This window comes from Danio rerio, chromosome 4 (genome assembly GCF_052040795.2).
Source record: "Danio rerio strain M-AB ecotype USA chromosome 4, GRCz13ab, whole genome shotgun sequence".
Lineage (NCBI taxonomy): Eukaryota > Metazoa > Chordata > Actinopteri > Cypriniformes > Danionidae > Danio > Danio rerio.
The window spans coordinates 58,244,388-58,268,737 of record NC_141024.2 but is presented as its reverse complement, the minus strand read 5'-3'; the positions used below and the strand labels follow the sequence as shown (position 1 = coordinate 58,268,737).

The window sequence follows — 24,350 nt, the reverse complement described above, 5'->3', positions numbered from 1 at the left end:
TCATCATATATCTTATTTGTCTAGTTTTTTGACTAATTTGCTTATTAGAAGATGAGTCCAATTTTAGGCTGAAGTTGTACATTCCAGTCTCCCTCACAGATCAACGTACCTGATGCCTCCTTGGCTATAACACTTACTATTTTTTTGAGAATTGCTTTGTCTTTTTCAGGTGGTCTATATATACTAACTAATGTAACTTTGTATTGGTCGATAGTTTCTTTAATTAGGTTATATCGCCTTTCTTTATCAGTAATCTTAAAAATTAATTGGAAGTTGATTTTATTTGAGATCAATGTCATTACTCCTCGTTTACAACCATTATTATATGAGGAAAAAAAAAAAAAACTAAATCCCATTGTTTCTGATTTCCTATGTTCTGTATCAGAAAGATGTGTCTCTTGCCAGAAGATTATCTGTTGGTTTTCTCTTTTAATTTTAGCCACAGGTTTGCTTCTTTTAATCGGATTTAGTAACCCATTAATATTCAAAGTAATTACTCTATATTTCTGTTTTTGCATAATCAGATGTTTTTGCGAAGATCACTGTGATCGGAACATGAAAAACACAAACATGAATATCTTGAACCACATAAAAAAACATTACGAAAAAGATCTCCAAACCTTGAAGTCTTAAATAACTTCTTAATGTGAGGGGAAAGCCTTCCTTCTTTAAAAAGCCCTTTCTTGCTGTGCCTATTGTTATTTAAATATGGTTTAGGTTATCATATATGACGTAAAAAGGAAGATTAATACCAGTGTGTATAGGAGCTCTCTTTCTCAGCTTCTTAAGCTGCCCCGAATGAGTGAAACTCTAGGTTTGGGTATCGTTTGGTTTTTCGATACCGGTGCTAAATTGATACTTTTAAAACGATACCGGTGCCAAAACGGTGCCTGAATCGACACTTTTTAGCCACAAAATGATGGTGGACGACTCTTCAAAAATATTTTATTTGACAAATGATTTTTTCAAAATAATTTTAATAGAACAATATAATTACAGTTTAAAGTAAACATAAATCAATATTGTATTACATTAATACATTTCCTTTGATCATTTGTTGGTTAGCATTTTAGCAAATTACATTAGTTTATTGCTAACCTGTGGGGGGCGGGCAGGGGCCACATACTTTTAGGAGCACATTTTAACATATATATCACATAATAATTAAAACATTATTGGAAGTCATTTGTTTTCATGCATTACTCTGCAGTCTTCATAAACAAGATAATTAAATAACTTAAACTCAAAATAATCTTCCTTGTTCATTTATTTGACAAGTAATGTTGTACTGGTGTAGGAGAACACATTTCAAACATTCAAGTACATCAAGGCACATTGCTGCACCTATAAACTATAACAGGCCTACAGTTGAAGTCATTATATTTTGCTCTCCCATTCATTTAAAATAATGTTTCTGAAAACTTTTACAGTGTTTCCTAAAACATAATTATTCTGGAGTCATAATAAGTCCTATTTCTTATTGTTTATTTCATGAATAAAAGCCGTTTTTAATAAAAATAAATAAATAAAAATAAGGTCAGTATTATTAGCCTCCTTAAGAAATATTTACTATATATTTTTGATTTACACAACAAATCAGTTACAAAATAATTCGACTAATTATTTTAACTTTCGTAGTGAACTGATAAGTCTAAATTACACTTTAATCTAAATAAAAGACTATAAAATACTTAAAAAGTCTTTGTCTGAATACTGTCTTGCAAAATAACTAGTAAAATGTTCAGCACTGACTGTCAGCATAAAAAAGTAGCGTTAGATATTAGAAACTAGTCAGTTAAACTATTGTGTTTAAAAATGTGTTGTAAATAAATCATGTGTTCAAGACAGAAATCAAAAATGAATGAAGTCAAAACTAAACGAGTTAAATATAAAATGTTTAGTGATGCTGTGACAACACCTATATGTGCCTTTTTTCATGCAACCCTCACGTCCATGCCGCAGCACCGAAATTCATACGCTGATTTAATACCGGTGCATACCGGTTACCATGGTACCGGTGCTATAATGGCACCGGGTTTCGGTAACAAACCCTAGAACACACTGATCATGTCTACAGTTTATCTCCAGCGTGAATCCTCTCATGTGTTTTCAGGGTTCCTGAGCGAGTAAACCTCTTACTGCAATGTGAACACTTGTACGGTTCATCTCCAGTGTGAATCCTCTGGTGCCGTTTCAATACTGCAGCTGTAATAAAAGTCTTCTCACACTCCAAGCACATATACTCTCTCACACCAGTGTGGATTTTCATGTGTTGTTTAAGGTGTGATGATGTGCTGAAACTCTTCCCACATTGAGTGCATGTGAATGGTTTCTCTCCAGTGTGGATCCTCATGTGTAGATTAAGGTGTGATGAGTGGATGAAACTCTTCCCACACTGAGGGCATGTGAATGGTTTCTCTCCAGTGTGGATCATGATGTGTTGATTAAGGGATGATGAGTGGCTGAAACTCTTCCCACACTGAGTGCAAGTGAATGGTTTTTCTCCGGTATGGATCCTCATATGTCTATAAAGCGACGAAGATTTGCTGAAACTCTTCCCACACTGAGTGCATGTGAATGGTTTTTCTCCAGTGTGGATCATCATGTGCTTTTTAAGGTGTGATGAGCAGTTAAAACTCTTCCCACACTGAGCGCATGTGAATGGTTTCTCTCCAGTGTGGATCCTCATGTGTTTTTTGAGGTATGATGAATCGTAGAAACTCTTCCCACACTGAGTGCATGTGAATGGTTTTTCTCCGATGTGGATCTTCATGTGTTTATAAAGCGACGATGATTTGCTAAAACTCTTCCCACACTGAGGGCATGTTAATGGTTTCTCTCCAGTGTGGATCCTCATGTGTAGATTAAGGAATGATGAGTGGTTGAAACTCTTCCCACAATGAGTGCATGTGAATGGTTTTCCTCCGGTGTGGATCTTCATGTGTTTATAAAGCGACGATGATTTGCTAAAACTCTTCCCACACTGAGGGCATGAGAATGGTTTCTCTCCCGTGTGGATTCTCATGTGTTGATTAGGAGATGATGAGTGGCTGAAACTCTTCACACACTGAGTGCATGTGAATGGTTTCTCTCCAGTGTGAATCCTCATGTGAGTCTTTAGTTTGCTTTTGCTTGCCAAACTCTTTCCACACTGATTGCAGGTAAAACAACTCTTGTCTCTCACATTTAACACACCATCAGTCTCTAAATGAGTTTTGTCCTCAATTTTGACATGATGTTCCTCCTCTTTACTCTCCTCGTAGTCTTTAATTAGGTCTGAAATAGAAATAAGTTTACTTTTTAGTAAATCATTAAAACTCAGTGAAAAGGAAGTGAAAACATTGGCTACACAAATCTTAATTTTGATGCACATTAAATGTAAAGACAAAGCAGATCATATTTAGATTAATCTTGTCATATTTACCTCCTGTCCATTACACAGATACACATTTAAGCAGATTCTTATATGATTATTCCTAGATTAATTTTGGTCATATTGATGAGACATAAATTTGAAAGCTGTAAATGGCCAGTTTCTATTTGTATATATTCGTAATCACAACAAAACAATTTGTTTTTGTAAAACTTGTAAAGCAGATAGGGAATGCTTTTTCATTCTGTGCCTGACAGGTAAACCTGTTAAAAAAACAGCTGAATCTCTGCTAATATTTGCCTTATAGACATATGACACATGTATAATATCTGCATAAAGCTTTAAATCTGCACCTTTAAATGAGAAATGTTCTAGAGGTATGTAATCTGTATGTAACAAATGCAATGCAGAAAATTAACACTTAACTTAACAAATGTAAATATTAGTCAAAGATAACACAATTAAACACATTGTGCAGTTTTTAAATCAAGTTTTTATTCTTAAATTGAAGACAAAATACTGAACTACACAGACTTGTGTGAAAAAAAAATTCCCATTAGAACAACTTTAATTTATCACACCGGCTTCAAGTTCTCTAGCCACACCCAGACCTGAATACTACCACACGTTCGCAATCAAGAAATCACCAAAATAGGACCTGTCGGACAAAGTGAAGTAGACCAAAAAAAGCCTCAAAGCTAGACATCATGCCAAAATCTAAAGACCTTTAAACACAAATGAGAAAGAAAATACTTGTGTCACGAGTTTAAAAAAGAGTGAGCTCAAATGCAAGTCTTTATTGAGAAGCAAGTCTTGGAAAAAGCAAAAGTCAAAGTAAACACCCGGTCGGGTGAGCGCTGAGGAAGTGCCATAGGAAAAAACAACCAGACACTCACTCACTGGTGGTCTTGGAAACATACAGGGTGAGTAACAAAATAATATGCACAGAAATGATTGATTACATACTGACAAACATGAAGGGGAATGATGTGGTATAAACAGAAAAAAAGGCAAACGAGAGCTCCTGTGACTGCATATAAAACCAGATGACAAGAGATAATCTGTAATACAGATCAAAGCCCTTTTCACACAGTTATACCGGTAAATATGCGGAAAATTTCCGGAACGACTTTACCGGTATATTCAAAAAAGCGCTGTTCACACAGGCGAGGACGTTACGGAAAATTTCCAGAAAAGACCGTTCACACATCCATTCCAAAATACCGGTAAATTCTGACATCATTTACCACAAATGAGCCTTAAACGGTTGCGCTTGTATTTGTAAACATTTGACTACATTACAAACTCTGTGGATGATCAATATTGTGAACAACTTCGAAGAAAACATATGGAGGATCACTTTGGCATGTCGAGATGTTCATAATATGTGCGTGTGCTGGCGCTCACAGGCTGTTTCACAGGCACACGCTAAGCGTGAAGGTAAACAAACGGCGGCTTATCATAAGCATCTCATCGATGATTATTTACACAGTTGGCATTAAGAAGAACATATAAACATTATCTGACTAACTTCTAGCAGCTAAATGCGTCTGGGAAAATATTCAAAGGCTTTTATTCTCATAAACCGCGCGGACGTAAACGCGTCTGACTGCTCTGATTGGCTCAAGCAGACGTCTCACGTCAGCACGTTCTAGACGTGCACGCGCTCTTTCCGGCAATCTTCCTTCTGCATTCACACAGCGCAGCATTCCGGCAAATTACCAGTAATGTTACAATTTCTCTTTCCGGAAAATAGCCAGAACGAATTTACCGGTATTTTCAAAAAGGACCTGTTCACACATACAACCTTTCCGGGAAATTGCCGGTAATTTTCCGGAAAGGTCTGCATGTGTGAAAGGGGCTTAAGAGAAGAGAGCAAAAGTTTAAGGTATCAAAGGAGGATGTCACATCAAAGATTCAAGTGTTACCACTCAGTGGGTTATGTCACAAGACTCGCGTCACTTTATTGTGGCTTTGAGGCTCAATGGGATTCTAATTACTGGCCAAAGTTATATAAAATCACACTTTATTACAATATATATGTAGAATATAAATAATTATAATATGTATTATATAATATTAAATTAAATTACATGGGGGCCATGGGGGGTGGTTCGTTTGAACAACCCGAAACCCCCTGGCTACGGGCATGGCACAGTGATCTGTGTCATTACAATGGCTTTTCCCACAGCTGGTGGAGAACACGAGAGTTCGGTTTGAGTTCAGTGTAGTGCATACATTTTCATTGTTTTCACTGTAAAATCCTCACTGCGTGTGCAGATTTAGGAGACATTTTTGCAGAATGCATCTTTGCACCTAAAAACGTCAAAAGCAGCACTCAGGAACAGATTAAAACAGTTGTTATGTGAACTTGAAGTAAAAAAGTCTGCAATGCTAGCCCCGCCTTTGTGCTCTACTTATTGGCTCACTGCTCTACAACTGAATGCAAATGATTGGTTAATATCAGCTGTCAGTCACTCAGTCAATGCCTTCTGCCTTCAGATGATAGGAGCTACAACTGCGAAAATGTGAAGCGCTGAAGATGAAAGAATGAAAATAACAGACATTTACCTAAAGTTATTAATAACGGCGCATCTGTTTAGTGATCATGTGCTGAATGTTAATCCACCATTTACACTTTTCCAAGAGTGGATAAAAGACTTCTAGTGGCTTCAAGTCCGCAGGTAACAGTGTTTGGCGCTGAATCTACACATTTAAGCGCGAGAGGTATTGTATAATCCTTTATTTAATCCTCACGATGCTGTCAGCCCTGCAAGCGGCAGCTATATGTAACATTTAACACAGCTCATGAAAAGACTGTTATTGCTATTACGATGACATGCAAATAATAAGTTACATATCAAAATAAATGTGGGGCGGGGTGATGGATCGGGATGCCGGCTCAGCATCGTGAAGTTTGTCGGCCATCGGCAATGGACAATGGCATCTAAAAAAAAATACAATTGATCAGCTACAATCAACATCATCTTCCGAAGAGCTTCATAAGAAAATACTTATTCTGCAAGCGGAATGACTCCTTGAGGATCTCCACATAAGATCACGCCAGACTCATTATGAACATGGAGCTGGCAGGTTATTGTGTTACCAACTGAAACAATCCTCAGCAGCTGGTGTTATAGCAGCAGTTAGTAAGGATGATGGCAGTATTATTACTGATAAACAGGGTATTAGTGATCAATTTAAAAAACTTCTATAAAACTCTTTACAACTCTGAGGTAAACTAAATTGAATGTATTGAGAGCTTTTTTAATTATTAAGAATTACCATACCTCTGTGATTCAGATCAGTTGACAAAAGAAGGAATTTTAACGTTTGTCCTTTTCTTTCTGAATGTGTCACAGAATGTGTCCCGCGTTTGTCAGCTTCTCACAGGACCGGGTTTCCAAAGCTTGTCAATAATCAATCGCATGTTATTATTATCAGCTCAAGAAGTTTGTTATTTTAAATAGAGACGCGTGGCGAGCGTAAGGAAGAAAGCAAAAACCACTCGAGCTTCAGACCGGCTCGTAAAAAAACTACGCTGCACAGGGTAAATCTGCTCTTCTCCATGGCTTTGTGGCTGTTTATCAAGACGACGACAGGGTTTGTTTGAGCCCGGATCGACCATGGCTGCATATGTATATAATTCCGCTGTAATCTCTCGCTGTGTATTTCAAACATGGCGGGTCCTTTGTTAAGATTCTGGCTTGTGTCTACGAATGATGTATCTCTGTAAACCAATAGCGTTCAGCTGCACGTCTAGCTCTGCCATTTAGGGCCTACTCACACTATGCCATCCGTACCATGCCCAGGCCCGTTTCCCGGATCGTTTGAGAAGTGTGAGTGCGGTGAATCGGGCTCAAGCACGGTTCACTTGGCCGGCCCTGGCCCGGTTGGAAGAGGTGTGCCCTAGCGCGGGTCACTTGGGCTTTGGCACGGTACGCTTGTGTGTGAGTGCAAAACGCGCCAAAGCCCGAAACTGAAAGCGAGACGTGACTTTTAAGGGGCTGTTACATATGGATTTATTAATCATTCTTACTGTTCAGTGAACGCAAACTGCCGTAGTTTATTACAGACGAGAACTCCTCGAAGCACGACAGCTGCGTGGCTTCAGCAGACCTCCTCATTCCTGCAGCACGAGAGCTTTATGATTGTTTATGAGCGCCAAAAGTGGCGAATCTGTTTGGCGAAATATCTGACTGCGTGTCACAGCATCCCTAAGGACTGTTTGGCGAAATATTCGACTGCATGTCACAGCATAACTAACGACTGAAACGATATAACTAGAGAAATCTCCACTGTGCTGTTGAGTGAGAGAGCGCTTCTCACTGAACAGCGCAGCAGCGATGACGTAAGTGTGCCGAGGCCTGTTTGTGGTGTGAGTGCGGGCCGTCGGGGGAGACGGGAGGGGGACAAGCGCTTTGGCCCGGTTCGAGGCAGCTGTATCTAGTGTGAGTACGGCCTTAGTGTTTGGGACCTTTTCGAAAGGGTGCCAAAAAAGTGGTATGGTACGGTTTGGTTCGGTACGCCTTTTGACAGTGGAAATGGCCATAAAAGCGTACCAAACCGAACCACTCAGTGGAAACGGGACATAAAAGCTTGATTAGCTAGTCCAGGTGTGTCTGATTGGGGTTGGAACTAAACTTTGCAGAACACTGGCCCTCCAGGACCAAGTTTGCACATGCCTGCTCTAGAGGAACGAGACAGGGCTGCCCTCTGTCCCCTCTGCTCTTTGACGTTGTCATCAAACCTCCTGTAACCAATTTAAGGAACTCAGATGGCTTGCAAGGAATTTTCAGAGAGGGACAAGAACATAAGTTTCTGCTATATGCGGATGATCTACTTTTTTCTGTCAAATCCAGATACATGCATTCCAAAAGCTCTTACAATCATTTCAGAATTTGCAAATGTTTCTTGAGACAAAGTCAATCTAGCAAAAAATCTCCTTTTCCCTTTCAATGATAGAGCACAGCAAATGTCTACCCAAACCTTTCCATTTTAAGCAAGTCCTGATAAATTTGTATATCTTGGTGTGAGTGTGACACGTAAATATAAGGATTTGTTTAATAATAATTTTAAATGACGTTAGACAAAGTCAAACGAGACATGACGCACTGGTCAACCTTTCCTTTATCTTTGGCTGGGAAGATCAATTCCATTAAACTGATAATACTACCAAGATTTCTGTTTCTATTTCAGACTGTGTCTGTTTGTATTGCCAAGATTATAGATTTCAGCAGTCCAGCAGTTTTGGTTTAGGAAGGGAGTTAACTGTGTTAAAGACTTGTTTAAAGATGGCATATTTATCTCATTTAACAGTTAAGAACAGACATTGAGATTCCCCAGTCTAATCTTTTAGGTACCCTCAGGTCCATGGTTTCATTAAAAAACACTTCTGTCCTTCACTGAACCAACCAGAAGCATGCTGGATAGATGAATTGGTAAATATGGACCCATATCAAAGGGGTATGATTTCCATGTTATATGAAGTGATCCAAATAACTGCCCTCTCCTTCCCTAAACCATATAAATCAGAAATGGTAAGACGAACTGGGACTAGAAATATCAGATACAGCCTGGCAATATGCCATAGAACTGGTACACTCATCTTCTGTATGTGACTCTGATTCATCTTGTCCCAGATGTGGTTTGGAACGAGCAGATCAGTCATATGTTCTGGGGATGCCCTAAATTACATAGATTTTGGGCCAATATTTTTAGACAATTTTCATCTAAATGTAATAAAGATATGGATCCTAATCATTTGACCTCAAATTTTGGTACAGTGACAGAAGAAATGTACCTGTCAGCTAATCACATAGAAATCATGTGAAATGTGAATTAAATTTAATTACAAAACTAACCCTAACCCTAACGAGCAAACGAGTGAAAACGAGGAGTGAAAAATCGCACGTCTCCCTCCCGGTCCTCAAATAAGTTGCACACCTTTCTCACCCCCGGATCCCTTCTCGCTCTTCAGACACGTCACACACTGTCTGCATTAGTTTCAAAAACAGACTTCTTAACGATTTAAAACGGCATCTTTGGATATCTTTTTTGCTGAAGATACTGTTGTCCTGAAAAACTTAAAACAAAACCTTTAAAAAAAAAAAACTTACATATACCAAAGGAATGGTACAGCAGAACATTTTGGCAGTTTTAAAAAATCAACTTTTTTCTAACCGCAGTATACCTTGTAAACTGTTGTCGTCACATGCCTAAGCAGCAGAACACTGTTTTTAGGATCTAAAAATTATTATTATTTTTTTTAAGTCTCAAGCAAAAAGGATTTGAATGTCGCCGCCTGCTGGTACATGAAGAATATGTTATAATATATAAGTTTAAAATTGGGGGCATCCATGTTTTTTGACAAGAGTTTCTGCAGGTTTCACCAAGTTAAATTTAAGAATTTTAAAGATTTTTTAAGACCATTATGACTGAAATTTTAGACTCATAAAGGGCTAAAGGCTAAGGAATTTTTCAAATGGCTAAGATGAAAAGATTTTATTTTGCCCGATGAAAAAATATCATAATTTAATTATACAATAATAAATAATATTTTTAAAAATTATATTTTAGATATTTTTTAGCAAAAGATTTAAAATTCTGTGTAGCAACAAGTAAGCTTTACTTGTATCCATACACTTTTTTTCCTAAGTAAACTTTCTTTAAAATTAATAAATAAATAAATGAACAAATGCTTTAAACGTTTTAAAACCTATAATAAACAAAATATATGCACAACAATCTGTCTAGGTCGATGTCCTCAGCAGTAATGGAGCACGTTTAAACAAATGTTATTGTAAGTAAATATTTAAACCATTAAAAAGACCTTTTTGAATGAAAAGTTTTATTGAGATGGGTTGTTGGTGATTGTAGATTGAAAATTTAGATTTTGGAATTTAAGGCACCGCAGAAACCCTGTTTAAAAGCAATAGCCCTGGTAATTAGCTATTATAATAATGATGTAATTCTAACTCAGATACTATCTGTGAGAACTCGTAAAAACTACTAGAAACAAGTTTAAACCCATAAAGAAGTTGATGAAAAAATTGTGATCAACGTGACATATGCAAATGAAAAGTAAAAGTCAACACTATCACCGTAATAGCAGATATCTTCTATGAGAATACTGTAGGTCAAATATCGTCAGCTCATTTGAACTTTAATTTATTGTTTTTGTTTATTTTATATAGTGCCAGTGCTCAAGGACGCTTTACCAACAGCAGGAGAACAAGAAAAACAATAACCTTAAAAAGGTAGAGAAAATGGGAGACTAATAATACATTAAAAGAATGACAAAAGACACGAGAACAAGTGACAAAAGAAACTCATTCCTGTCTTTCAATGACTGCTTTTGTGCGTTTAGGAGAACTAGACAGCACACTCAGGGCTGCAAGATGGATTTAATTTAGTAATCAGTATGAAAACCAACCTGTTTGTTCCTGCAGATCTTCCTGTTTGACTGTGAATGTCTCTTCAATCTTCACATCTTCACTCTCCTCTTTAATAAACGCCATCTTTACAATAGTGTGGAGATCAGTCGCTTCAGCAGGAGTTTTTCTCTCTGTGTTTGGACACTTAATCCAGTTCAAAATGAACAAAACAATGAACAGAAACAAAATAATTTCTCTTCAACACTTGCTTCAATGGTTTCTTTATTTGAGAGTAATTAACAAAAAGAAATTAGGTGAAACATTTAATTTAAACACTTATACACTTTTCTGTTGTTTTATTCAAACAACAGCCTTCAGTTACTGAGAATAAAATAGTACTACTAAAATACTAAAATAGTTGTATAAAGGGTTAAAATAATATTTCCAACAGCAGGAACATAATATAGCATCGTATAAAAAACTTAAAACTTTAGAACTTTAACTTTAAATCAGTTTATATCTGTAAACGTTTTTAAACAAACCTTTCTCCAGTTGAATCACAGCGACGAAACGGCGCTGCCTGATGACGTCAAACGCTACGGCAAAATAAAAGTCTTTTTTGTTAAACTTTTTTTTTGCCACAATCTGTTGCAGTCATGACTTATTGATACATTTCTCCCATGGTTTTCACTTTACACTTTGTCTGCTCTCTCTCTCTCACAAACCTTAAATCTAAACATTTTCTTAACTTTTTTAATCCACTTTATGATGACTTGTATGTCTACAACAAATTACTTTCCTATTAATATCTGAGTCCAAATCTCATCCTCATAATTATGACCTCTTCTTTTCTATTTCTACAACTTCATAGGCCTATATAGGGTTTCTTTTTTCACATGAATTGTTGTCTCTTATTATCTGTGTTCCACGTTCCCTGCCATTCTTTAGCAATATCTGTAGTAATATTTAATTTACCTTTACTTACATAAGCATTAAAGGGGTAGTTCACATAAAAATTACAATTCTGTCATTTACTCATCCTCTACTAATTGCAAAACTGTTTCTGCTGAATGCAAATAAAGAGAATACAGGGGCAAAAAACAGCCACTGTATGGTTCAACAGTTCCTATGGACTTGGGGGAAACCAGAGCAGCTGGAGGAAACTCATGCGAACATGGGGGAACACACAAACAAAAATGTCAACTGACCCAGCTGAGGCTCAAACCAACGACCTTCTTACTGTGAGGCGATCAGTGCTACCTACTGCACCACTGTGATGCCTCACATGTATAATTATTTGAGGTATTAAACTGGTATTGGAAAAGAACTTCGCTTACAAATAGTTGTTATTTTTAAAATGTGTGAAAAAGCACCATTCAGATGTAGCGACTGTATTGATCTGGGCAATCAAGCATGTATTGTTATAGACTCTATGCTTATTTGTCTTAAGAGATGTTAGGCAGGTCCTGTTCATGTAATATGTTCATGTAATAGTCTATCAAGTTGGTATTGGCATGAACAGCTATACCTGTCAACGGGTTTCTTATATGTTAAACGGTCCTATTCAGTTAATGATCAGGCAGCTATTACTAAAGATAATTGCACACAATGATGATCCATTTATTTAAATGACTATGTGACGCAGATATTTAAAATTCATTGTTGCAAACAAGTTACAAGAGTAAGTACAGTTGTTGTTTTATGTTATGTGCACCACTGTAAATACACCATAGTGAAAAAAATAAGGTTAATCACACTAAAAGTTCTGGATTGTGTAGATATGAAAGTTAACTCTTGTCGTTGAATTATTCTGTATAAACTGCCTATACAATAAATTTACTAGTGATGTAATTATTTTTTAATTATAAATATTTAGATGCATCACAGTATGTGATCGCTTTACTGTGTTAAAAGGAAAAGGTTTTGTCAGAGTATCTTATATATGCTTCTGTGAATGTCTATGCATATTTTGTGTGCACAAACACAAGTAATAAATAGAGAGAAAAACATCTTTAATACATACCAGGTGAATAAGAGGATTTCGGGAAAGCTGAGCTGCTTACACATGTTCTGTTCAACTAAAAAACAAAGGAAAGAAAACAAAATTGGCACAGAAACAAGTTACATTTTGATAGTTACAATTTATAAACATAAAGTGTTTACAGTCTTCCAGAAGCCAGTAATAAGCTGCATGTGCTTTAAGATAAATAAAGGAGTCTAAACTCACATAAAGAACAAGTTCAGTAATAAATAAATGACTAAAACTCTGCTAATAGTTAGCTCATGTCAATATATTGACTGAACTTAACACAAATAAAACCTCAATGTGAAGTTTATAAATTGTTTCTTTCAACCAATGATAATATATCACAGTATAATAGTATACATATTCTATAACTATTATATAAGTGAATGTAGTTGTGTGTATTGAGACATCGGTATGGATTGAGTTTTCAATGCTCATTTGCATCTTTACACAAAGACTTCAGCCAAGCAACTCTGAGAAACTTCTACAAAAACAACACATAACTCTTGCATTACCTTTTAACCAGGCTTGGGAAAAAAAATGAAAATGTGTTTCAAATCAAAATACCTCAACATAGGTGTATCAACATTAACTACAAAATGCAGCAGCCACAATAAAAAAAAGCTTCAATCAATAGTCTTATAAAACAACAGCAACAAAACAAATGAAGATGGCTAAAGTCAACTTATTTTCCCAATACAACATTATTTCTCTGTAAAAACTGGTTTGTAAAGCAACTGAACCTCTCATCCTCCACAGTAATGTGTCTCCCAGACCCAGACGTCGGCTCTGCATCAGTTAACCACCAGAGGCCGACAGAGCACTTCATAAGCACTTTATCTCTCGTTCCCATAAAAAGAATCCGGCAACAAATTTGGTTTAGAATAAGTTTTCGCGTGCATAATAAATTAAACAAACGCGACATACATGTTTATTGCGTCGGTCGGTCCAGCTTTAAATAGCCTTCATTAATGCATTAAAACTGACCCAAATGCATACAATATATGATTTCAATTCATTATAATATAATTTTATTTTTAAAAATTTAAAACTTTTTTCCCTCGGTGTAAACTGCTGTTTGCTTTTTTTATTGTGGCTTTTTCTAAAACATTTTTTCCCAGTGCAAGTTAAAATCAAGTTCTGTATTTCGGCTGTTTAAGGTCTCACTTTGCATTGAACTTTTAACTTTTTTACATTCAGAGATGTTGTTTATGTTCACACAGCTACATTACACATCAACTAAAGTTTAAAATATGATATTGCAGTGGACCACCCATTTAACTATAAAATGCAGCAGCCAAAATAAAAAAAGCTTCCATCAAAAGTCAACTTATTTTCCCAATACATCTTTATTTCTCTTTAAAGCTATGGTTCGTATAGCTGCTAAACTTCCCATCCTCTGCAGTAATGTGTTTTGAGTCTTCACTGTTGCCCACTGCTCATTTGCATCTTTATACCAGCATTAATGGGGGCCAATTGAGTATTAACCAATCACATGCCAGATCAAGTAGGTCAGCAGGGTTGCATCTATATATTCTGCGTTCTTAACAGAAACTTCATTGGCTTATTTAGCTATAAGAGAACAACTTTGGAGGACAAACTATGATTGTTGGTTCCTACATTGAGATTATTACCAACAACAACCTACAAAGAAAAACCGACTGAGGCCATTTCTCATCCCACTTCTTCATTGAAGACTGGAAAGATGAGTTGCACATTCTGAATTTACACTCAAATAATATCTGAATGCTAACATTATAAAATGTAAATATGTGTGGATGCATTGTTCAACAGTGTATTAAGTTTTTCAGTCATTTTTAAAAGCTTTTTTACAACTATTTGGTTATGTGTTTGTTTGTTTGGTTTGGTTATAAATATTGATTTTATCCTGACAAATGGACTGTAGCCCAAATAAGTTTCAACCTATTACGTATATAAATTTATATAAAAATTTGATGTTTCCCCATTCATTACAAATACAAAACAAAAAGCAGATAAATTATAAAGTGGAAAATGAGGGAGAAATGTATCGATAAGTCATGACTCATAATTAAGAGTGAGTAGGGGGAAAAAGCTAAACAAAAAAAGACTTTTATTGTGGCATGGTGGTGTGACGTCATAAGGCTGCGCCGCTCCCACACTGTGATTCAACTGGAGAAAGGTTTGTTTTAAAGCTTGTACACAGATGTAAACCAACTGATTAAAATTTCAGTGTGTTCATTTAATGTTAGATGAACCTGCTGTTGACAATATTATTTTAACCCTTTATACAAAGAACTACTATTTTACTCACTGTAAGGTCTATTGTTTGAATAAGATAGGATAAACTTTATTTGTCCCGAGAGGAAATTCTTGTCTTGTGCAAATAAGTGCTACAACGTTGCTGTGCAGACAATAAAATAAATCAAACAAACTAAACAATTAAGAACATACCTACATCGGCTGATTTGTGGCTTTTGTTGCTTGCTCAGACTTACATAATTTCTGTTTGTTAATGACTCATATAAACAAACTGTTGAAGCAAGTGTTGAAATTATCTTGTTTTTGTTCAGTGTTTTATTTATTTTAAACAGGACATTTTGTTATTGTTTTGTTCATTTTAAACAGGATAAAGTGTCCAAACGCAGAGAAAAACTCCTGCTGAAGCGACTGATGTCCACACTGTTATAAAGATGGCGTTTATTAAAGAGGAGAGTGAAGATGTGAAGATTGAAGAAACATTCACAGTCAAACAGGAAGATTTGCAGGAACAAACAGGTTGGTTTTCATTCTCAAACACCAACTCATTTGATCCTCATTCAGATATATTTTAATAATAAGAATACTAAATTAAATCCATCTTGCAGCCCTGAGTGTGCTGCCTAGTTCTCCTAAATGCACATAAGCACTCATTGCAGCTAGTGCCGGATGGTGGATGAGGAGATTCCCCCCCCATTGTGTAAAGCGCTTTGTGTGCCCAGAAAAGCGCTATATAAATGTAACGAATTATTATTATTATTATTATTATTGAAAGACAGGAATGAGTTTCTTTCGTCACTTGTTCTCGTGTCTTTTGTCATTATTTTATGTATTATTAATCTCCCATTTTCTCTACCTTCTTAAGGTTATTGCTTTTTCTTGTTCTACTACTGTTTGTAAAGCTTCCTTGAACACTGGCACTATATAAAATAAACTAAAACCATAAATTAAAAGCGTTTAAAGAGCCCATATTATACATGAAATAGGGTTATATCTTTGTTGTAAGGGTCTCCAACAACAGTTTAATATGCATGCAAGGTCAAAAAACACTTTCGTGGTCTTATAATCTGCATTTATTTTTACCTAATTATCCCAGCGACTCCTGTATGAATCGTCCAGTGATTCGTTTGTTCCCAAACCCCTCCTTAGCGCGAAGCTAATCTGCGCTGATTGGACCAATGACAGTCTGTTGCGATTGGTCGACTGCCTTCAGTCAGAGTGAAAAGCCAAACAGCTAATCAGCAATATAAAAGTAATCACAGTTCATACACGCTCGATAGTGTAGGCGTGGATTTTAGCTGCCAGTGGGTCAATGTAAATACAGACTATGGACTTGAAAATACAGACAACTAACTATATTATTGAGCAAAAACTCCAAAAACAGTTGAGGGATCTCCTAGCTTCTCACTCTGCTCTTTTCACAGACACACACGCATATTGCACACACACACACACACGCACTTAACCCTGCTCCGGACGACAACGCGCGCACACACACACACACACACACACACCCCCACCTCCGGAAGACAGCGCGCGCACACACAGACACACACACTACTCCTCGTCCACGGAGCTCCGTTAACGCAGCACGCGTCGCGTTTTTAACGTGACTTTGCACGCGATAAGAGAATATAGCCAGTTAACCTGATACAGTACACACGGTTACAAGTAACAAATCACAACTAAATACATTTGCAAGCTAGAGTCAACGAGGCAACTTTAATCGCACGTACTTACACTTGAGAAATGGAGGAAGAAAAATCCATCCTGACGTCCATCAGTTACTCTTTACTGATCCTTCCTTTAACAAATGCTGATGAAGTATTCTTTGTAGCATGTAGTTTCCAGAAGTTTCCAGTAGTTTCCAACTGCTTGGCTATAATGCTGAGGTTTCATCTTTGGGTAGAGACTCAATATATCCATCTGCAGTGTGACTTCAATCCACCGGCATGTTTGTGTGTGTGTGTGTCTCTGGGTTTCTGCGTCAGAGGGCGGGGCCTCAGGTTTGAAATCTCCCGGGTTTGCGCGTGCACGTGAATAACTTGGTTTCGTTCGTACGTCATGGCGAAACACCTAATGAATCGGTATCAAGGCGACTCGTTTGAAGCACTATGAGTCGACTCTTTTATAGATGAATCAACCGTTTTAGACACTGTATTCTTACAGATTTAAGCCTTAGCTGGATACTTCACTTCACTTAGAGCTATGTTACACACTACATGGAGGGGAATTTTCAAAAACCCATAATATAGGCTCTTTAACTGAGCTGACGATATTTGACCTTCAGTATTCTCACAGTGTTGCAGTGATAGTGTTTGCTTAGTACTTTCCACTTGCATATGTCCCATTGATCCCAATTCCCCTTTTTTAATTAACCTCATGGGATTAAACTTGTTTCTAGTTGTTACTAGTTCTCACAGATAGTATCTGAATTAGAATTACATCATTATCATAATAACTAATTACCAGGGCTATTGTGTTTAAACAGGGTTTCCACGGAGTCTTAAAATGTCTCAAATTCCAAAATCAAATTTTTAGGCCTTAAAAGTCTTAAATTTACTAAAATTGTGTTGTAGGTCTTAAACCTTTTTTAAACAAGTCTTCATTTTCCTTTGTTCATATTGTGTTTACCAGTCTGGCCAAAACCTATACAATCACCAACAATCCATCTCAATAAAACTTTAAACTTTTTTTATTCAAAAAGGTCATTTTAAGTCTATTTATCATAATGGATTAAGTATTTTCCTTACAATATGATTTGTTTAAACGTGCTCCATGTATTTACTGCTGAGGACATCGACCTGGACAGATTGTTGTGCATAGATTTAATTTGTTATAGTTTTTAAAACATTTGTAATTTTTTTTTTTATTTTAAAGAAAGTTTATTTTGGAAAAAATGTGTGTGGATACAAGTAGAGCTTGCTTTTTTACACATTTAAAATCTTTTACTAAGAAATATCCAAAATATTAATATAATATATATTTTTTATTATAATATATTTTTTGATAGGACAAATACAAAATCTGGGCCATTTGAAAAATTCTTTAGTCTTTTATGAGTCTAAAATTTCATTCATAATGGTCATTAAAGTCTTAAATTTAACTTGGTGAAACCTGCAGAGACCCTGGTTTAAGGTATGTCAGAAAACATGGATGCCCCAATTTTAAACACGCTGAATGAAATTGACACTAAAATAATTAATCATTATAAAACATTGTACAGTATTCTGAACTATATGATGTGATGGGACGACATGAGACAAAACAAACAAACAAATAATAGTGGAACAATAACGTTTAGCAATACCAGTGGCGGATTTAGGCATGGGTAATGTGGGCGATCGCCCAGGGTGGGATTTTCCTGGGGGCGGCAAAAAAAATGTCCCCTAGTGAAAGCATTTAGATACGATTACTTTATGCAAATGTATTCATTAAGAGTGGCAATTTCAAAATAAAGACATTAGGGGCCATTTACATTTGGCATTTTTTGCACGTGCGAGTTTGTTATTCTCAATGTGCAACTGAAACATCGCTTGTGAAAGCAAACTGATACATGTGTACAGAAAACCAGCAGCTCACACATGCTCCTGTGTAAATCCCGGTTGTCTGCATGCACGCCGAAAAAATAAGCGTCGCTCATGCGCCATGAAACCGAATTAACAGCCTTTTGTGCAGAAGTGTCAGCACACAGCGAGTTTTGCATAGTTTATGTAAAGTGTATGTAATATAACAATGGTGTTACTTTCACTAAGCATGGCTATAAAGCAGAAAGGAGGGATAAAGAGTCAGGGAGGTAGGACAGGTCTAAGACAAAAGATAATTTGGTAACACTTTACAATAATAACTACACACTATAAACCATTTATTATGCATTAGCAAATACTGAATTCATTATTTGTTTAGCATTATCTGTTTAGCACTAACTCTAAATTAATAAGCGTTATTAAACAGTTTATAACTGCAGCTACATATGCTGTATTCCTGACTTACAACGACATTTATAATTTGCTTAATAATTATACTTTCATACTTTGTTAAGGATTAATTTCCTATTACTAAATTAAGTATGGGGAGTTAAGCGCAATGTTTATGATAAGTGGGGGCGGAGCGGGCCAGAATCTTGGTGGCAGCAGGTCAGATGACTGTCAGACCAAGGGGAAATGTCCCTATGTCTCCCTATGGCCAGTTCGCCCTTGAGTTTTACTGTTTTCTATTGTTTATTATTCTTGGTCATTTCTCCAATAATTGTAAGTTTTAAAACAATACCATATGAGATCAGGTCACTGCTATGATATGATTGACAATTTATGTATGTCACTGTTTGTCATTGTGCTCTGTTTATTCTGAGAGCTGAGGCTGAGTGTTTGTAGAGCTTTTAACGCTTGAAATTATTAACTCTGCGTCATTCTAACACTGGATAAACAGAATCCTGTATTATCTGTAATCTCGTTTCACACTGCTCATGCTATACCTGATGTTCATTAATAGACGTTTCACAATCACAAGCCCCAGGTTAACATTGTAATTTGTATATTTATGTTGTCAATGACCCTGACTGGACAAACAGCAGGTCATCTTTTTAGATGGCATTTCTGCATCTTGTCGGGTTAATAATATCTGCAAATTAGGAGAAATACCAGCCTTTTAGAAAGAAGCTTTTATTATACCAATAGCCGGAAAAGGCCTTTGACACTACCAGGAGGTATGGTATTTTAAAAGATTTTCATGAGATGGGTGTTTGAGGAAATTTGCCTAATTTTATTGCAAATTTTTTTTATTCAATAGAGTTTTTCGTGTGCGTATGAAAACTATATTATCTGAATATGTGAGCATATATAGCATATATGAGAATCAGGAGTGCCCCAAGAAAGTATACTATCAGTAACACTATTTAGTATTAAAATTAATAATATTGTAAATGTTAATGGGAATAATATATTTTGTAGTTTATATGTAGATGATTTATGTATTTGTTATAAAGGAAAAATATGTATACAATCAAGAGACAAATTTAAATATGTATAAACAAAATATATGACTGGTCAGTTTTAAATGGTTTTAATTTTTCTAAGTCAAAAACTGCATGCATTTTTGTTTTTCTAAGATCTATGCATTTAGATCAGGAGCTTTTTTAGATAGAGAAACTATACAAGTTGTGAAAAAGGTAAAGTTCCTAGGAATGAGTTTTGACAATAAGCAGTGTTTTATTCCTCATATTAAAGTATTATGAAATAGATGTTTTAAAACAATCAATGTATGAACTTAATCTTAGAAAGGTAAAATAAATAAATAAATTAGGACCTCTGTAATGAAATCCAAGACTTTGTATAAATGTGTACCTGTTAATGGACCAAACACAATATGATCTGATTTATTTTACATTTAAACAATTTATTTTTACATTTTATCAATTTGCATCAAAATGTGTAGCCAATATTTCCTGTGTCTTCTCACTTTTCAGCTTTTAATGAGAGTTTTTAAGACTTAATGAAAACTGTTTTATTTATTTATTTTAGACTTAATTGAAGTGAATGAGGGCAGTAAAGAGGAGGAACATCATGTCAAAATTGAGGAAAAAACCTATTTAAAGACTGATGGTATTTTGAAAAGGAGAGACAAGAACCGTTTCATCTGCACTCAGTGTGGAAAGAGTTTTGGAAGAAAAGACAATCTTAAGATTCACATGAAAATACACACTGGAGAGAAACCATTCACATGCACTCAGTGTGGGAAGAGTTTCAGCCAATCATCAAACCTTAATGACCACATGATGATCCACACTGGAGAGAAACCATTCACATGCACTCAGTGTGGGAAGAGTTTCAGGAAGTCATCATCCCTTACTCTACACATGATGATCCACACTGGAGAAAAACCATTCACATGCACTCAGTGTGGGAAGAGATTCAGCCTATCATCACACCTTAATCAACACATGATGATCCACACTGGAGAGAAACCATTCACATGCACTCAGTGTGGGAAAAGTTTTAACCGCTCATCAGTTCTTTATCAACATATGAGGATTCACACTGGAGAGAAACCATTCACATGCACTCAGTGTGGAAAAAGTTTTAACCGCTCATCAAACCTTTATAAACACATGAGGAACCACACTGGAGAGAAACCATTCTCATGTGTTCAGTGTGGGAAGAGTTTTAACTTCTCATCAACCCTTTATCAACACATGACAATCCACACTGGAGAGAAACCATTCACATGCACTCAGTGTGGGAAGAGTTTTACCTGCTCATCACGCCTTCATCAACACATGAGGATCCACACTGGAGAGAAACCATTCACATGCACTCAGTGTGGGAAGTGTTTTAACTTTTCATCAAACCTTAATCGACACATTAGGATCCACAGTGGAGAGAAACCATTCACATGCACTCAGTGTGGGAAGAGTTTCAGCCAATCATCACACCTTAATCAACACATCATGAGCCACACTGGGGAGAAACCATTCATGTCTAATCATCTTGTTTAATCCCGCCCCTTTTTGCAGTGGCGTACAACAGAATTTCGCATACTCAATAGTGATGGGAAGTTCGGATCATTTTATTTACTGATCGAGATGAACAAATATTTTTTCGAGTCATTTCGTTCATTTGGTTCAATTTGCCAAAATATTATTAAAATGTTACGAATTGCTTCCAAACACATCTACAACTAGCCCAGACGGTTCATCACACGACAAATGAGTCATAAATAGGTTATAAGAAGAAGAAAATAACAATTCAATGTTTACCTGCTCTTTTGTCTATAGGCATTGTTGTCTGTTTGCTCAGCTCACCTCTTCATGTCTTTTAATGTCAGTGGTGCGTTCACGTTACAATGACAGTCACATATAATCTTAACCAATGTACACAGTCTGAGCCGATAGGAGCCATGATAATTAGTTCACCTTTCGAGTCTTCTGGTTGTTGAGTCGTTCGTTCATCACGTGACAGAATAACTCAAACCGGAGGACTCGAGAGGTGAATAGATCAATTCTTTTTTTTTTTTTTGGCTCTAAACGCATATGATTGGCCCGTGATGAACGTATGACTCAAACCCGAGGACTCGAGAGGTGAACAGATCAATTCTTTTTCTGGCTCTAAATGCATATGATTGGCATATAAATGCATATGTTAGGCTGTAGTCTTTCATGTGGTGAACGAATGACTCGATAGAGGACTCGAAAAATGAACTAATCTTGTCTCGCACTACACATCGTGCACATGAGCGAATTAATGAATCTTTTAGTTCATCCGAGTCATTCATTCATTTTGTCACATAACATGAAAGAAAGCACAAGAGATGAGTTATTTAATAAATCAAATAGTCTTTGTGAATAGTTTTGTAACATATGATGCTGCCAGCATTAGACACTTAAACACTGTTTATTTGTTGTTTTTTGTTTTATTATTATTATTATTTTACCAGAAAAGCTTTTATAACAAATCAGATTACTTTATAAATCACGACAATAAAACAAGCAAAAGAAAAACAAAATAGTGCACATCAAGCTAGGCTTTTTAATAAATAAAAACAAACAAGCTTAAAATTAAATAACACGTTTGTGCCATAAAATCTTTATATCAAATATGGCAACTCTTCCCAGTAGATGTTTTTATGAAACAGCAATTTAAGTGAAAGATATTATAAATAAAAAACAAAAGCCACAGAGCCTAATGAGCTTAACAACTTGACTTGAGAATAGAACAGTGCATTTAAAAAAATAAATAAAATTAAATAAGCTTTAAAACAACATTGTGTGGCTTTACTTGTTGGACTTGGTTTAAGGTTTGTAAGCATTCAAAAACACAAGCTCTGAACCTTTAATAGGCTGAGTCTGTTTCTTCTTTTGTCATTAGTTGTTGTCGCAGGATAAAAGATGCTAAATGAGTAAATGCAAATGCAAACTTTCTTTATACAAATATTAGACCAACACATAAAGTCTGCATAGAAAAACATTATTAAACAAAAAATGGAGTATAAATGAACAAACTACAAATCACTTGTAATTGTAGAATTTAATTAATCTATCGCCTAGCTTAGTGTTTGTTTTCTGATAGCAAGCCAGCAAATAGACAAATCAATATATATATATATACTAGATATAAACCACATATGAAGTAGAAAAAAAGTAACAATAACTTAGTGACAATAGGACAGAACTTTTTTATTTCTTAGAAAATGCTTTTTAGGTACACATTGTTTGATGATTTTATGAAAAGTTTAAAATATGATTATATGATGCAACAAAAATTCAGTTTTACATAAATATTATTGACTGAGGTTCTCGTTGCAGTGTTCAGTGGAACTACAGTTTAAGATCAGATATGCACATAATATTGTAAGGATGGCTAAATCTCTTCATAATATTAAAATCTGCAAACTGTTATGGAACTCCACACGAGACAAGACCATGAGAATGGTCAGGCGCTAAAACAATAAACTTTCCAATGTGAGAAGAAGATCAGCTAGAAAAGCAGTTGTTCAGGTTTTCTCGATCATGCATCCTGAGCCCCCCTCTTTGCCCTGGACTTTACCTTCTCCACCAGAGCAGCTCACTCACATTCCACACAGAATGTTTAAGTTTTTAATATAGTGTATCTTGTGGCTTTATATTCATGTTTGGTGTGATTTGAAATGTCTCTGTGTGATTGTTAAAGTGGTCTTAATTTTACTGTAATATTTTACAATCTCCCTTATTTCAGTTCATTTGGGTTTTGACTTTAAAAAGATCTTTGCCAGATGCTCCACTACAAGGAAAATTGTCTTTGCATCAACCCATGACCAGGCAAGAGTCTTGGTGAAGCTTTTATTGTCTTGAATTTATGATGATTTGAATATTTAGGCAAAGGGTGCAGAAGTGTCCGTGTGATCTTGTAGACAGGATACCCCATTGCAGGTTGTGATTCTCTGAGCTCTGCATCAGGACTTATATGCTGCAATGTGTTTCTACATGTTCAGGTATTCCTCTTTAACTCTTCAATGTATCTTTGAGTAGTTGATGTTGTACAATCTTGATTGGCTTATTTTGTTTAATTATGTGAACTGCAATGGAAAATCTTTTCCTGACAAATAAATGTAAAATTCTTGTTTAACTCTAATATCTCCTGAAATCATTTAAATCTAGTAGATTGTTGAGGCTGACGTTTCCGCAGCCTACAACCAGGATTAGTCATCTATTTAGGCTTAATGGATGGAGCATGGGCACAGCATTAGAGACTTGTTTATTTCTGACAATCAATGATGATATAATCTAGGGGTATGATATCATCTAGGGGCTGAATCAAACTTTCTTTAAGTATAAGCAAGCATGGGGCGGCCTATTATTACTTAA

General features: G+C 35.9%; 2 protein-coding genes across 2 annotated transcripts; one reads left to right on the top strand and one right to left on the bottom strand.

Annotated features, from left to right (window-relative positions):
- Window positions 1-1,864: 1,864 nt before the first annotated feature.
- LOC137490864 (uncharacterized) lies at window positions 1,865-11,331 on the bottom strand. The gene is made up of 3 exons (XM_088650456.1): window positions 11,292-11,331; window positions 10,809-10,940; window positions 1,865-3,276 (listed from the first exon to the last, which is right to left on the bottom strand). The coding sequence occupies exons 2-3, from the start codon at window positions 10,891-10,893 to the stop codon at window positions 2,072-2,074; spliced, it is 1,290 nt and encodes a 429-aa protein (XP_088506582.1). The 5' UTR covers window positions 10,894-10,940; window positions 11,292-11,331; the 3' UTR covers window positions 1,865-2,071.
- Window positions 11,332-14,333: 3,002 nt separating this feature from the next.
- LOC108183642 (uncharacterized) lies at window positions 14,334-24,111 on the top strand. Its single transcript, XM_087249158.2, has 3 exons — window positions 14,334-14,936; window positions 15,383-15,532; window positions 20,533-24,111. The coding sequence occupies exons 2-3, from the start codon at window positions 15,448-15,450 to the stop codon at window positions 21,504-21,506; spliced, it is 1,059 nt and encodes a 352-aa protein (XP_087105284.1). The 5' UTR covers window positions 14,334-14,936; window positions 15,383-15,447; the 3' UTR covers window positions 21,507-24,111.
- Window positions 24,112-24,350: the final 239 nt, after the last annotated feature.

Coding starts and splice junctions, on each gene's coding strand:
- LOC137490864 (XM_088650456.1), bottom strand. CDS start 10,893: ATGGCGTTTATTAAAGAGGAGAGTGAAGATGTGAAGATTGAAGAGACA. Junction 3,277..10,808: donor AGATCTGCAGGAACAAACAG/GTTGGTTTTCAT, acceptor TTTCTATTTCAG/ACCTAATTAAAGACTACGAG.
- LOC108183642 (XM_087249158.2), top strand. CDS start 15,448: ATGGCGTTTATTAAAGAGGAGAGTGAAGATGTGAAGATTGAAGAAACA. Junction 15,533..20,532: donor AGATTTGCAGGAACAAACAG/GTTGGTTTTCAT, acceptor TATTTATTTTAG/ACTTAATTGAAGTGAATGAG.